Raw genomic sequence first — 16,021 nt, 5'->3', positions numbered from 1 at the left:
TATGTCTCCTTGCCTGCACACCCAGCCCTGCGCACCCTCAACACAAAGAGGTGTTGTGTGCACTGCGTTCCCAACTTTTTGGCTGATTTGTGTTTACACTCAGCAGCAGCAGCGAGGGGGTTATTATGACAAACAGTAGAATCAGTGAACGCCGCTATCGTACAGTCGGCGCTAAGTGCTAAAGAGCTAATTAGCAAGGTTTGTTGAGTTTGTGAGCTTTCCTCTCACCCCTTCCCCAACATCTTAATTACATCTTAATGGCGTTTGTGTTGGAGCGCTTGAGCAGGGGGCGGGCGGGGAACCTGCAGCGGTGTTCAGCGGGAGAACAAGAGGGATTAATGAAGGAACGAATGGATTCTGGCACCATGGTGGCTCATACGTCCCCGAGCTACCCCCCGGGGAGACGGCGACTACATGCTGCAGCACACAAACACCGCCACGCCCGCTCGCCCGCGCGCTTTGTCTGGTCGTAATCGTATTAAGCGCCCTGATCTCCACGCCGCTTATTGTTTTTCCCCCGTATTGTTGTTGTTGTTCACCTGTCTTTCACGGTGGGTTGTCTATTACTGCGTTTCTTTTAAGCGCAGGTCAGTCATGTCAATTTCATGGGCATGCCTGTGAATGTGAGTCGTATTCCATGCATGGATAAGGGTTTATGGCGGAGGGGCTCTCGTGTTCACTGATCTCTTCCAATTGTTGGTGGCATGCTCCATCTCACTCCTGCTTTCTCCCTTTCTCTCCCTCCCATCTCAGCTCTTTCTCTCCCTCTCGCATTCTGGCTGTCTTGCGCTCTTTATCTTGCTCCCTCTCTTTCAAACCAAATTCCCAGCTCGCTCTCTCTCTCTCGGTCTCGGTCTCGGTCTCTCTCTCTCTCTCTCTTGCTCGGTCTGTCTCTCTGTCTCTCCATCTGTCTATTTCTCTCACTTTATCTCTCTCTATCTCTTTCCCCCCCCCCTCTCCCCCTCCCTCCCCCCTCTGCCTCCCGTTGGGATATGGGATCCCTCCTCTTCTCTATGTAATTACTCCGGCTCCACACTCCCATGCAGCAGCAGCAGCAGCCTCGTCTTCCCTTTCCCAGTCATCTTCCTAATCTGATCTCTCCCAGCGTTTATTATCAGCACACTCTCACACGCTGCTGCTCCTCGCTGGAGAATGAGCCATGTGCCATTAGGAGATGATATGTGTGTGATAATGCCCTTCCTGGCAAATTACTCCTGATTAGGTACAATAAATATTCTGCCTGCGTGTGTGTGTTAGATTGCGCTCCGTGATCCGTGGAAGATTTAAGGGTCCTGCTGTGAGGTGCTGGTGCGTTCGCTGTGCCTCCTGCTCCTCCTCCTCCTCCTCCTCCAACATTGAGACCAACCACTGTGGACGAGCTGTGTCTGAGTTCACAGCGGCGATAACATGTTGAAGCAACCACCCATTATGTGCATTGTGGGGTTGTCATGCGCACAACACACGCACGCACGCACGCACGCACGCACGCACGCACGCACGCACGCACGCACGCACGCACGCACGCACGCACGCACGCACGCACGCACGCACGCACGCACGCACGCACGCACGCACGCACGCACGCACGCACGCACGCACGCACGCACGCACGCACGCACGCACGCACGCACGCACGCACGCACGCACGCACGCACGCACGCACGCACGCACGCACGCACGCACGCACGCACGCACGCACGCACGCACGCACGCACGCACGCACGCACGCGCGCACGCGCGCGCGCACACATATGGGCGGGAGCAATGCCACGCACGTGTGGACACGTGCACGCTCGACCTTGATACAGGATAACCGAATTAAATCTCCTCTTGCAAATATTTACCCAGCAGATGATTTGCTCTCGCGGTCTTCAGGGTAGCCAGGCTCAGGTGGCCTCGTGTTGCCCTTCATAAGAGGGCTGCCATGAGGGGAGGGGGGGGGGGTGGTGCAGAGAGGAGAGAGGAAGAAGTGGAGATGATGGTATAGTGATGGAAAGAGAGAAGGGGGAGGGAGGGGAGAGAAAGGGAGAGAGGTCAGGATTACAAGAAGGTAGTGCTGCCATAAGAGAGAGGGAGGAAGAGGGAGGGAGAGAGGGAGGAGAGGAAGGTATAGTGATGGAGAGAGGGAGGAGAGAGGAAGGAAGACAGGAAAGTATTGCTGCAATGAGAGAGAGAGAGAGGGAGAGAGGGGGAGAGAGAGAGAGAAGGGGGAGAAAAAGGGAGAGAGAGAGAGGGGTGACAGAGAAGGTAGAGAAATGAGAAGGGAGAGAGAAAAGGGAGGAATAGAGGTCGACGGTTGAGGCAAAGGGAGGAAAAGAGAGCGATAGGGAGAGAAAGGGGAGTGCGAGGGAGAGAGAGGTAAGTGGGAGGGGTTGATTGGAAAGTGGGCAAACGAAGCAGAGATTAGACAGCACCCGCCGCGTCCCAGCGTGTTTGTCCAGGGTGGACACACTTTAGGTGTAGCATGCAGGCAGTGGCACTAATAGACAAGCGATGAATGCACGGGCTCGGTGGGTTCTAACGGCAGGAGACGGGTTGTGTGACGGTCTCTTTTGTGATGCAGATGTGCGCCTCTCCGGGATGCCTTCTCCGTTCGCCTGTTTTCTCTTGTCCTTCAGACACCCTCCCATCACTCTCGCTCACTCTCTCGCTCTTTGCCAGAATGCTGCCACTGCTACCCAGAAACAGGCAGCACTTTTATCCGGCCTGCCCGTCCCTCCCACCCTCTCTCTCTCTGCCTCAACACCGTGTGTCAGGCCTGTATTAATTTGCGGTCGCTCGCTATTATCCTCTCAGCCATCATTCGTTCATCCTCTTTACACCTCTATGGGTTTATTCTGTTTTTTATTATGGAGTTATTGAGTGAGTGCTCTTGTGTTGAGCAGAGAGAGATGGTCAATTCGTCTGACAGGTATTGGCTCCCAGCTTTCCCCTTTGCAGCCCTAGTGATGCTCCTTAAAGCAGCCCTGTTGTGAAACCTACATCTCTCTCCCTCCATCCATCCACCCATCTGTCAAACATATGTCCAATGCATCAATACCTATAGACCCCCTCCATCTCTATATCACTCTGTCCTTCATTATCTCTGTCTCAAGAGTATTTTTCTTTCAAGATTCGTTCTCTTTATTTCTCCCTCTTTCTCTCTTACCCTCTCTCTCGCCCTCTCTCTCTCGCCCTCTCTTTCGCTCATATAATACATACTTATCGCCTATCGAGCATCAGGCCCTGGTCTGCAGCGTTCATTAGAATGCAATGCGAAGGAGTCTGCTCATCATTCACCAGCACAGCCTCTGCCGCCACTCCAGATGTTTTGGTGTTGTTTGTTTTTCTAATCCCTTGCAGGGCTCTCCAGGACACCGATTTACTAATCTGCTTCTGCTTCCCTGCTGAAGCTCTCCTCCTCCTCCTCCTCCTCCTCCACCACCTGCAGGCCTGCGTCTGTCTCCCCTCTCCCGGCCCGGGATTGAATGTAGCCCTCACCCTGTTCTGGGAGGGACGGACTGGGAATGCGCGATGGATGGGTTTTACTGGGGGCCGCGGGGCGTCGGTCACGGAGAGTGATGGGGAGGCTATAGTCTGTGTCACCGTCGTGACAGAGGTGCTGCCGGATGATGTACTAGTGTGCTCTGAACTCAAAGCGGGGTGCGTGCCTATCGATTGACAATACGATTGATCGCAGGCAACTCAATCATAATAGCTCCCCACCCCCCTCCCAACACTTGCTCTAGGTATTGATTATGTCAATGGAAACTAAAAAAGTCAAAGGTGTGTGTGTGTGTGTGTGTGTGTGTGTGTGTGTGTGTGTGTGTGTGTGTGTGTGTGTGTGTGTGTGTGTGTGTGTGTGTGTGTGTGTGTGTGTGTGTGTGTGTGTACGATGAGACCACCCTTATTCTTGACCCTTTGTGTGTGTGTGTGTGTGTGTGTGAACGATGCTACCTGCCTTATTCGTAGCCCTGCTTGTGTGTACGATGGGACCTGACTTCTATGTGTGTGTTCGGGAAATGCGACTTGGCTTATTTAAAACCCTGTGTGTGTGAACGATGCGACCAGACTTATCCTTGACCCTGTGTGTGTATCTGTCTGCCACCCAGGTTCACGGAGGCGGACACCATCGTGATGGGCGACGTGACGTACGGCGCCTGCTGCGTGGACGACTTCACCGCCCGGGCCCTGGGGGCCGACTTCATGGTACACTACGGCCACAGCTGTCTCAGTAAGTGGGTCCCCCACTCCCCCCATCGCCGCCACCGTCGGACGCCCCTGATTCATCCAAGCTGTACATTTCATTCTTTCCACTCCGCTCTTTTATTTATTTATTTTTTTGCCGTGTTTCATATATTTTTCTTCCGGAGCTGTCTCTGTTTCTCGCCCACTTTCTCTCCGTCTGTGTCTCTTGCTCTCTGCTCTCGCTCCCTCTCTCTGTGTTTGTGCGTCTCTCTCTCTCGCTCGCTCTCTTGCTCTCCCTCTCTCCCTCTCTCTCTGTTTGTGCGTCTCTCCTGTTCTTTCTCCGTCTCTCGCTCTTTCTCTCGCTCCATCTCTCGCAACTATTGTCTGTAGAGTTCACTGTTTTTGCCCAGCTTTTTTCTTTCTTTCCCAGAGCTTAGTTTTTTGTTTTGTTTTTGCACACACACACACACACACACACACACACACACACACACACACACACACACACACACACACACACACACACACACACACACACACACACACACACACACACAGTTGAATTGCGTACACCTGGGTAGCAACTGTCTCTCACTGAGTAAACGTTGGACGGCCGGAGCCCACAGCCTCCGTCCCGCTGAGAGCGCCGCTGCTTTGCGGTGGGAAAGACAAACCGACAGGTGGTACCGATGGGCTGCAGCGGGGCAACTAGTGAGTGCCTCTCTCTCGCTGTCTCTCTCAATGTCTCGCTCTTTTTCTCTGTCTCTCTCTCTCTCTCTCTCCCCTCTCTATTTTTCTCTCTTTCCCTCTGTCTCTCTCTCTCTCTGTCTCTCTCTGTGTCTCTGTCTCTGACCCTCTCAATCTCTCCCCCTCTCCCTCTCCCCCTCTCTCTCTCCTATGAAGGGCCTCTCAGACCTTTGGAGCCGGGGCAACACACTCGGCAGCAGACGATCAATGTGGAACATGCATTAGCGCTGTCCTTTGAAAACCCATGAGCCGGTCTTAAGGACAGTTCACCTTTGCCCCCCCCACCCCCACCCCTAGCGCCCGCTCAGCACTGGAGGAAAATGCTAAATCAATAGTTCTGATATATCTCCACAAAAACAACTCCAAACCGCCCAAATACCAGAAATGACCAACAGAATATTAATCCTGTTCGACTGCTCTCTATCTCCTTCTCCGTGTTGTATTGTGTGTGTGTGCGTGTATTGTGTGGGGATAGACAAGCTGCAGTGGGCGAATGTTTGTTTGTTTGTTTGTTTGTTCTGTGGGTGAGTTGGTGTCGTGTTTTTCATCTGGCACACAGGAGAACTAGGACGACTCAAACAGGATATTTAAGGGCCTTTGTCTTCACCGTCGCCGTGCGTTTCTCTCAGTGACATTTTATTCATATCAATTTCATATTTATATTTAGTAGACGCTTTTGTCTAAAGCCTTTTACAAACACTCACACACACATTCACACACCGAGGCGGATTCAACCATGCAAGGCGAAACGGGAGTGGTTAGGGTGAGGTGCCTTGCTCAGGGTCACCTCGACACTGGTTAGTTGGAGATCGGGATCGAACTAGTAACCTTCCGGTTACAAGTCAACCTCGCTGTACCTGCTGACCTACTGCCTCTGTGTTGACATTTCATCCCATAATGTCAAACACATTATTCTGTCTGAATTAAAGGTGGTATGTTGACGATGTTGAGCTAACAATTTCTCTCTCCTCTCTCCTCTCTCTCTCCTCTCTCTCTCTGTCCCTTCAAATACAATGTGGACCTTACAGTTCTTGTTTTTGTGGGGGCTGGTGCTTTAGCGCCACTATTGTGAAGAGGGAGTGTTGGTCCATCTCACTTCGTTGTTTACCACTCTGGTCTCATGGTTACTCCTTCAGGGATTCCTACACACAGAAAGGAAAAGTGTGTTTGTGTGTTTGGGTTCGTGTGTGTATGTGTGCGGAGTGGAAACTACTTCCATCATCCGTTCTACAAGGTCCAGGGCCGGCCGACTTGGGGACAGACGTGTGTACAATGAAAACAGAGGGCTGTGTGAACCACGGCCAACCCAGATAAGTTATGATGGTCTGTTCCTCTGGCATATTTGCTGCAGGACTAGTGTCCCCTGTCCCCTTTATCTGTATTAAGGGATAGCAAAGCACATTTAGGTGCGAGGCGGGCTGCTTCCCGCACAGGGTTTTGTTTACTTCCTTTGTCTGTCTATCTATCGAACAAGCCTACGTGATGTGAATGATTTATCAGCTCTCGTCAACACTGCAGTTTGGATGCGCTGTGAGTTTTATGTGTCTCCGGTCCGTCTGTGAAACAGTTGGACGTAAACATTAACAAGCAATGCCATGGTGTTTTGGTTTCGTTCCCGGACAAGAGGAGTTTTACCCTGTCCGTCAGCACTTTCAGCTAATTGGGAATAAACGTGCTGGGCCCTCTGAACCTCAAGATCCTTGAGGAGTACAGTTTGTGCTGCGCAGACTCGCCTTAAGCTTATGAGAGATAAAAATTTTAGGAACAATAGTGCAATGTTTCATTCTTTCTATAGATGCCCATATTTCAACATATATATATATATATAGTCGACTTAATCAAGGTTAATCAAGTGAATTCTTGAGTATCATCAATCATCAGTCATCAATCAATCAAATCATCAAATGACATTTACACAATGCACCGTTATCCAACATGGTGTATTGTTCATAGGGTTAGGTCAAGATTTGGGATTTTGCGACTTTTGTGGTCCTACCCTGGTGAATTAGTGATGGTTTCAGGGTTCTCCTGTACGTACCTGGTACCGGTTAGCCTTCTATTTCAAACCCCTTCCAGATAATGCAAACATTGAGCTATTTCCATACCGTGTGTATATGGAATAAACTATGTTAAAACAGCTAATTCCAAAAACGAGAATTCGGCTTAGTAGACAACCGTTTACTGTAGCAGTATTTTGTTGTGATATCCCCGAGTTCTTCAAGTCAGCTGTATTGTTATTTTAAGGGCATCTTGCCTCATTGCACACAGCCCAGCCGAGGATGAAACAGTTATTCAGGAAATTGTGAAAAAAGGTTAAAAAGCCAAAGCAAGAACATATTTTAAAACTGCAAGCATCTCACAAAGTATTTGTAGCGCACACACACCACAGACCGCCCTCTCCCGGAGCCATTCACAGAGGCGTGTCTCTTGGGGGCAGTAAGTCTTCCCAAGGGGTTTGGAGTGAGCCCGAGTCATGTTGGAGAGTACATGTTGTTTATGTGTTGTGTAGCAGCCCCTGTAGGCGAAGATGGGGCCCAGCGCGCAGCTTAGCACTTATTGACACTGATGTCGTTTACTAAGCTATCAACACAAAACATTGCACGGTTTCTAAAGGAAAACTTTAAACAGCTTTTCAACTTGGACTCTATTTTGTGATTGGGTCTAACAAACAGAGACATCCTTTCTTGAGAATGCCGCAACCCTAATCTGCAAAGGGGCTCCTATGTTAGCCTTTGGGTAACAATGCATGTCCTCTGAAAGAAGTTGTTTTGCTTGTTTGTGGACCAAACATGGTGTCATTTGGAGCAGTGCTTATTCTGAGGTATTTTCTGATGATTTCCATGTACATAAAGTTGTTTCCTGAGTGACGAGTCATGTCTCAAAGCCGAAAACATTTCCAGCATGTGAAATCTGCCCATATGCCATCAGTGAGGCAGAGTTGAAGGTATGTCTTTGACCCCAAAGTATCCTACTTTGCACCCTGTGTGCGAACTGATCCCTAACTTTTTGGAGACCTTCTCACCAGGAATCCATAAAACATTCGACCAGTCTGGGGCTTGGCTATCGCGGAAAACATTTCAGACTAATAATCAATAAACCCCACATAACAATCGGAATCCGCAAACACTCTGTGAACACCACAACTCAAACAAACTAAAGGACAACCATTTTGTTTGCCGCCGATCAAAAGCCGACTTGATTGCGGCCCTGATCTGTAGTTCCCCGATCCCGGGCCTTCACTGTCCTTCAGGAAGTAACAACGTCACCACGCCCCAGAGCCATCAGTCACAGCTCGTCAACACCGACAGCGGCGGACATCTTAACTCCGGAATACAGATGACTGGGGCCTCGCTGGGCCATGAGGGCGCCCGATGATGGATGCCCAGCGTGAGGGGCTGAGCTTGAAGAGACTGATCAGCACTCGGGGAAGCTACCCGGGATGTCGCACAAGACCGAATCACGGAGATCCACGAACGCTGTTGATTACAGCTGCGGGGGGGGGGGGTGGGGGTTGGATTGATGCACGCTTGTTTCACGTGCACGGTGAAAAATTGCACCAACTGAAAGTTTGATTAGTTTCTGAAAGCTGGGTTCCGGCTACATATCTTAGGTAGGATTTTAGCCCTAATAAATAAATTCCTCTCCGTGCTTCTATTTTGAACCTTGTCCCGATGCTAAATTTCTGGTTTACAATAGATGTCACCCTCTCTCAAGGCCTCCTTTTAAAGCCCCTTGATAGCCGAGCACAGCCCACCAGACATTAAGGAGGACAGCCTCTAAGTTCTCAGGGCCTGGCCAATCGTTTGAAATTTAACTCTGTTAAAGAGTCCCATCATTTCATTTCGATGCCGTCGATGAAATGCATGCAACGCAAGGGGATGCTACACCTTTATGAATGACGAAAAACAAAGTTGGTGCGAAAGTGTGCAGATTTTCCTCCTTCAGTCACGGTCGTCCATCTGTGTCCGTGTCGGCGGCGAGCGGCAAGCGCGCCGAGTCAACTGGCGTGAAGGAAATGTGTAAATAAGAGCTCATTCTCCGTAGCGGGCGGCGGCAGCCCGTCCGCCTCATTGACCGGCGCCCTAATTGCATTGACTAAGTGCTGGCGGGGCCGCCTGGTTAATGTGATCACAGGGCCGATCGATGCCACTTTGCTCTGCCCTTTACGCCGACGCGGACGGTAAACAGCCCTTCGTCGGCAGCTCCTCTCCGCCGGGACTTTTAGGGCCGGCGAGGCCCCCGTTTTGCCTGCCTTTCAAGTCCAATCGAACCGCGGCGTGCCCAAGCTTTGGTCCCCGTTGTCCCGCGCGGTCGCAGACCCCCCCACCCGAACCCTGCGCCCCACTCCGACCCCCCCCTTGACTCGCTCTGTTAATTGGTGGACCACCGACGCATCCCACATCCTGACCCCCCCCCCCCCCCCCCCGTCTCTTTGAATATATTCAGATCCCCCGAATCAAACCCAGCGTTCGCCCTGGCCCGCTTTCTTTGGCTTTCCTCGCTGTGCGCCCACCCGTTTCCGTTTCCTCTTTTTCTCCGTCTGTGTTGATATGGATATCATCCCATGCTTCTATCTATCCTATTACATCTACACCCCTCGCCAGAACCTCCCCGATACCTCCACCCCATCCTCCACCCGTATCGCCAACCCCTGGGTGACATTACTCTCCTTTTCATCTATCGCTTCCATCTTTTTCACACTTATCTGGGCAATCAGTTCAGCTTTGTTCACTGAACAGCGTTGACATCATAAGGGGGGCACCGGTTTCTTAATTAAAACTACAACCCAAAAAGTTCCTTTCCTCGTGGTCGGAGAATTTAATACGTGTTAGTGTGCGTGTGTGCGTGTGCGTGTGTGTGTGTGTGTGTGTGTGTGTGGGTGCTCATAATTCTGAGGGTCAATGCCAAAGATAATGCGTCCCCATCACCCCCTCCCCGGGCGCTGTTTCTGTGTCCTCCTGGAACCCGGCCCATCCTGCTCCTCCCCTCTCCTCCTCCTCTCCCTACCCCGGCTCTCCCAGCCAAGGCTCTCTGGGCCCCACCGCGGACCAAATGGCCTGTGAAATTAATGGCATTTATAGTAATCACACGTGTCCCTCTCCTTGCCGTAAAAAATAACTGAGCACCCTTCATCACTCCTCCCCCCCCACACACCACACCTTGGTGTGATCAGGGGCTGGCATCGTCCCCGCCTAGGATGGTATCACCACGTCGCAGGTTTGTGCCGCTGCCGTGCACATGTGGATGTTCACACGCAGGCCGTGTGTTGGGACCACGCAGCAGCGCGAATGCGGCTTTGGCTGTCAGCGCCATGAATAGTGCATGTACGTGCACTGCACTGCTGGCTCACCTGACATAACAGAGTAAATAATTAATTCTCTCTCTCTCTCTCTCTCTCTCTCTCTCTCTCTCTCTCTCTTCCCTCCCTGCAGTCCCCATAGATTCCACCGCGGGCATTAAGATGCTGTACGTGTTCGTGGACATCCAGATGGACAATGCCCACTTCCTGGACACGGTCAAGTTCAACTTCCCCGCCGGACACTACCTGGCGCTGGTCAGCACCATCCAGTTTGTGGCTGCGCTCCAGGTGAGGAGTGGGGCGCTGTGTGTGTGTTTGAGAGAGAGTAATGTGTGTGATAGAGAACAATGTGTGTGAGAGAGATACAGCGAGATGTGTTGGTGTTGCTGCGTGTTTCACACAGATGCTAACACTCCCTCTCTCCCTCCCTCCCTCTTCCTCCCCCTTCATGTTTGCTTGTGGTTCCCTGATAAAACAACCTTTCTTGTTTAAGTCATGCAGCTACCATCAGGCACTTCACAGGTTTTAAAGTCAGGCCCAGGTGTGGGCTTCCTTAAAACACAGCTTGAGCTATTTCAGACGTGGTAAAGAGAGATGGGACTGAACTCAAGGGAGCTCTTATTTCACGCCCTGCTTATCTTGCAGGCTCTCAACATTAGTAGTAGCAGGAGGTTATTAGACGCAGCAGCTACTCAACATTCACGCTGGTACGATGCTCCTGAATGCGCCCTCTCTCTCTCTCTCTCTTTGCCTCTCTCTCTCCCTTCCTCCCTCTCCCCCCTGCTGATGTGTTTCTCCTTTGCTGCAGGCTGTGAGTGCAGCCCTGAGGCCAGAGTATGAAGTGCTGGTTCCACAGTGTCGGCCGTTGTCCCCGGGAGAGATCCTGGGCTGCACCTCTCCCCGCCTGGACCGCAACGTCAACGCTATAATGTAAGGACCTTTCCTCCTCCTCCTCCTCTTTCTTCTCTTCCTTCTACTCCTCCTCTTTCTTCTCTTCCTTCTACTCCTCTCCTGCCTCTTTCTTCCCCTCATCATCCTCATCTTCCCCAGTCCTCTTCCTCCCCCTTCTCCGGCACCTTATCTTTCCCTCTTCATCTTCCTCTTCTTCCCCTTATTTTATTGTGCATTAGAGAAACCATGTTGAACTTGTTCCAGAAAGTATGGGCCTTGGAAGTGTTGATTTTCTTTAAATCATGCTGTTTGGATTACATAATCCAGGTAATCAATAGCCTAGTCTAGTCTACGTCAATGTTAGTCCACGCACGCACGCACGCACGCACGCACACACACACACACACACACACACACACACACACACACACACACACACACACACACACACACACACACACACACACACACACACACACACACACACACACACACACACACACACACAAGCCCACCATCTCATCATAGACATTGGTGCAAGTTAAGGCGAAGGCCGGTATGCTGTTGGTAAGACTCAACCAGGCCCACAGCGAGTTTCAAGGAGCGACCCGCTCCTCTCTCTGTTGAGTCATCGTATCACTTGGCCCAGATAGGTTCTGTAATTACTCTTGGTGCTTGCCACCGCCACATGAACAATACGTAATTAGGGGGCTTAAGATGTCATGTCAGGCACACTCAGCTGTCTCACACAGCTCCCCGACCTCCGCATGCAATTGTATCCGGACAATGCATGGAGTCCGTGCTCTGGAGTCACGGTGTGTGAACCATTGAGGAAAAGCCAGGCGCTACCGGCCGAAGCGACGCTCCCAATTTGCAATCCCAGGGCCGCCGATGTCCCAGTGTTGTGACTGGCCGCCTCGGCTCCCCGGGGGGTTGTTTTGATACCCACCCCAGCTGTGGGGGACGCCTTTCATGAGGCTGTGTCATGTTTTAAATTCCGCTTTTCAGCCCGAAATGAAAAGAGGCGGAAGCTAGCGGAAGGCTTTTTGCAGAACGGTAGGAAAAGCAGGTCGACGTTACATCAGTCACATCAACAGGGCTGGGGTTTGGTGTTGGTCACGTGGAGCACATTTGATTATGCAGACAAACGCACACGCAAACATACACCTCACCCCCAATGTATCGAAACTCGAACGCTACCCTGCGTTACTGTGCGTTTCCGTGTGTTACTCTTTGTCACCATGTGTAACCGTGCATTACCCTGCGTTACCGTGTGGTACCATGCGTTACCATGTGTTACCATTGTGTTACTTTGTGTTATGATGCGTTACCTTGTGTAACGATGCATTACCATACGAGTGAGCGGGAGGAAGGCCATGCAAGGACAAGCGGGGGAGACTGCATCAGCCATACCCCGAGGTTAAAAAATGTGTGATGGAGAATCAGTGTCTGGTGCGTAGGTGTGTGTGTGTGTGTGTGTGTGTGTGTGTGTGTGTGTGTGTGTGTGTGTGTGTGTGTGTGTGTGTGTGTGTGTGTGTGTGTGTGTGTGTGTGTGTGTGTGTGTGTGTGTGTGTGTGTGTGTGTGTGAGAGTTGAAGGAAACTTACAGGTTCGAGGTCTGTTTTACCCATTAGAACGCATGGATTGTCTTTGATGTTTGAGTTGGTTTGGTTCGAGGTGTGACGGCAGGGAGGCCTTGGGAATTACTTTGCCGTAAAATTGGTCTCACTTTTTCTTGACTTTTTTTTCTCTTTGTCTCTTGTTACATTCCCCTTCCGCTGCACTTTATTTGTGTCTATAAAGTGGTTTTGTTGGTTTTTATTAGACAATATCAATACCAAAACGCTGGCAAAACAAAGTAGTCATCTCCAATGCCATCCAAGGAAAAATATTAAAACATTACTTTGCTGTATCTTCCTGAGGGGAAAACAATGTCTCTGTTTGACTGGGATGCATGAATATACATGGCCTTCACAAAGGTTGTAACACAAGCTGTGGGACAGCAACACCACCACCCATTGCATTGGGATCCTCAGATAGATAGATGAATAGATAGATAGACGGTGGATTCAGTCAGCGGTCTCCACTCTGTGGGATGGATCGTCTCACAGGATATATGCTACCTATGCTGGAAAACCTTGTCTTTCGGTTCTTATTAAAGCACTCCAAAACATCTCATCTCCTGCCTGAAGTGGACCCTCCCCCCGGATCGTTGAGGTAGAAAGTGAGGTGGCAGATTGTGATTTTGTGGAGAAGGTCTGAGCAGCAATGCTCCATGAAGCAAGCCCTCCTGGTCTCTGCCAAAATCGACATCACTAGTGGACATTAAACATGAATTATCATTTTACACAGCTTCTGTGGTTTAAGGGCTTCAACTCTTTAACTTTAGCCGCCGCTCGTGGGTTGAATGGGTTGTTTAGAATTAAGAATTGGATTTTAAAATGGGATTGGCCTCATTGCCTGCCTTGTTCAGCTGGCATGTTTTTCTTGGGTCCTTCTTTCTTTTTTTCATTCATGTGTGAACACAAGAGAATCAAGGCCAGTGCTGTAGCACGGCGTGGTGTCCTTGTGCTTATTCACGAAGGTTAGTCCGTCTCCGTCGCAATAATGGGCAATAATTCTGCACGGAGGAGGAAGAGTGCATTGAGAGAGAAAAAACTCGGCCCGCCGTCTTCCTCGGCTCTGCATTTCGTAACAGTTTTATTATTAGCACCGAGCTTAAGACGAGAGGACCATGAGGTGTTGCGTAACGGGAGAGGAGACGCATTTGCATTAACTACCCGAGCAACAGCAGCAGCAGCCCTCGATGAAGTAACCAAAGGGCGGCGCGAGGCGCAGAGACGGACTCGGAGACTCTGTGGAAAGATAGATTTATAAAATCCCTTGCCGGTCGTCCCTTTAATGCGGGAGGGGGGAGGGGGTGGGGGGGGGGGGGGGGGGGAGAAGACACTGCAGGGGAAGGAGAAGGAGGGACAGACTGAATATGATTTAACATTTCTCCATCCTGCTGTAAAGCTGCCCAGGCCTCACTCTGCCTTCAGTTCAACTTGTTAACACACAGACAGACAATCACACAACCACACACGTACACACAGAGGAAAAAATAAGGAAAAATGATTTTGCTCTGCCCTCTAGGTAGCCCACCCACAACCTGCTTCAGTCGCTGCCCTGAATAGAGCAATTACTGGGTTTTAATTGTCTGTCATTTCCCTGTGGTCCTCGTAAGACTGTAAAGTAATGAGCGCTGTAGTATGGGCCCCCGTGCAAAGTTGATAGCATGACTCCCCTCCGAGCCAGTTCCTGGGAAGAGACGTGCCTGTGTCTGTCTCCGTGTCTGTGTCTCTGTGTGTGTGGGTATGGCCACGCACGGCCATGGCGTTATGTAGTCTGCGTTCGGAGATCACATGGGTGTGGAGATGCAGGTGGCGCCCTCTCTGAAGCTTCGGAATTTCGGAGGTGCGCGCCACATGACTCATCACCGTAACAACCGTGCGTGTGTTGTTGCGCCTTGATGACGTCATTTGGTTAAAGACCCCCCCGCCCACCAACCCAACCGGCCCATAACCTTCCCCTAGGTCACCCTGGGTCCTGAGAGGAAGTGTGGAAGGAGGCGGCACTAGGGGTGGCTGGGGCGAATCTGAATCCGCTCCACAGGGGGTGCTGACAGCTGTCGGGGTCCCCAAGGGCAGAGGGAGTACGTCAGAGCGAGAGCGGGGAGGACTCTCTCCTTCCTCGTTGGATCCATGTGTTGGCTCAGTGTGTGACGGTGTCTGTGGTGTGTCTTGTAGATACCTGGGAGATGGCCGGTTCCACCTGGAGTCCATCATGATCGCCAACCCTGACCTCCCGGCCTACAGGTGAGTCTCGGGGCTTCACCTCGACACAAACCGAAAAAGCAGTTTCAATTGAGACGTGTGTACGCTGACTCTAATTATTTTAGCTGTTTTCGGTAAACGGTGTTCCTCATTACGTCCTCATTATAAAACCACATCACAGCCGTGCCCGGCTGTGTTTTATTTCATTATTTCACGGTACAAAAATAGCGTGTCGCACCGTTTATCGTTGCGATGACGCGTGTACGCGTGTGTTAGTGACGTCTTACAGCCCTGGTGATTGCCGGGTCACAATCGCATTTTGTTCAGACCCTGAAGTGTTTTGTGTAGCGTCTTGTTTGTATGCAAAGCAGAGTGTCGGGGTGTTGTTAAAAAACGCACACGCCGCTACACAGATCACAGATATTTCTTCTCACAAACGAGATGGTAATCATGAGAGAGTGCGTTGTGCTCCGGCGATAGATGAGATGCTCAGGATAGCCTCCGTTTCATCCGCGAGACAGTACCTGCCGTCATGCTCCATGGCTTCCCCTGATTGGATTTTCTCATCTTTTCTTGACTTCCTGTCCTCAAGGTGCATACCTGTTATTAACCGGTGGGTGTTAATGGGGCTCAATCTGCATAATAAAGTTGTTTTGATCCTCGCGTTAAGTGTGTGTGTGTGCGGTAGGTAACTCGGCATGTGTGGGTGGGGTATTTAGCCTTTGTGGGTATGGTGTGGTAGGTACTAAACTGTGTGTGTGTGTGTGTGCAGATATGACCCTTACAGTAAGGTGTTCTCCAGAGAGTACTACGACCATGACGCAATGAAAGCCATCCGGCTCAAGTCCATCGAACAGGCTCGTTCGGCCCAGAGATGGGGCCTCATCCTGGGGACACTGGGCCGGCAGGGGAGCCCCAAAGTGCTGGAGGTAAGCGCCTGATTCCTGCCAATGGGCTTGTCCAGGCGTCCACATGTCCGTAGGCCTCTAATGTAACTCCTTTTGTAATGTGAATGTCTCTCGGGGTGGGTTTAAGTGACTTGGTGCACACATAGGACATGCGGTCTCCACACTGACAGCTTATTATTTCATAAGTTTAAGGGG

At 50.9% G+C, this 16,021-nt stretch overlaps 1 protein-coding gene across 2 annotated transcripts in view; it reads left to right on the top strand.

The window, feature by feature from the left end:
* Window positions 1–16,021, top strand: part of dph1 (diphthamide biosynthesis 1) — a 62,459-nt gene that overhangs the window by 28,392 nt on the left and 18,046 nt on the right. For both annotated transcript variants that reach the window (XM_060074335.1, XM_060074334.1), the window contains 5 exons: window positions 4,092–4,213; window positions 10,347–10,501; window positions 11,022–11,143; window positions 14,892–14,960; window positions 15,691–15,847. In XM_060074335.1, coding sequence (XP_059930318.1) covers window positions 4,092–4,213; window positions 10,347–10,501; window positions 11,022–11,143; window positions 14,892–14,960; window positions 15,691–15,847 — 625 coding nt within the window. The remainder of the gene's footprint in view (window positions 1–4,091; window positions 4,214–10,346; window positions 10,502–11,021; window positions 11,144–14,891; window positions 14,961–15,690; window positions 15,848–16,021) is intronic.

The sequence above is a fragment of the Gadus macrocephalus genome, chromosome 16 (assembly GCF_031168955.1).
Source record: "Gadus macrocephalus chromosome 16, ASM3116895v1".
NCBI classification, from domain to species: Eukaryota; Metazoa; Chordata; class Actinopteri; order Gadiformes; family Gadidae; genus Gadus; species Gadus macrocephalus.
The sequence above is the reverse complement of the archived record's forward strand: the minus strand, read 5'-3'. Positions and strand labels throughout refer to the sequence as shown.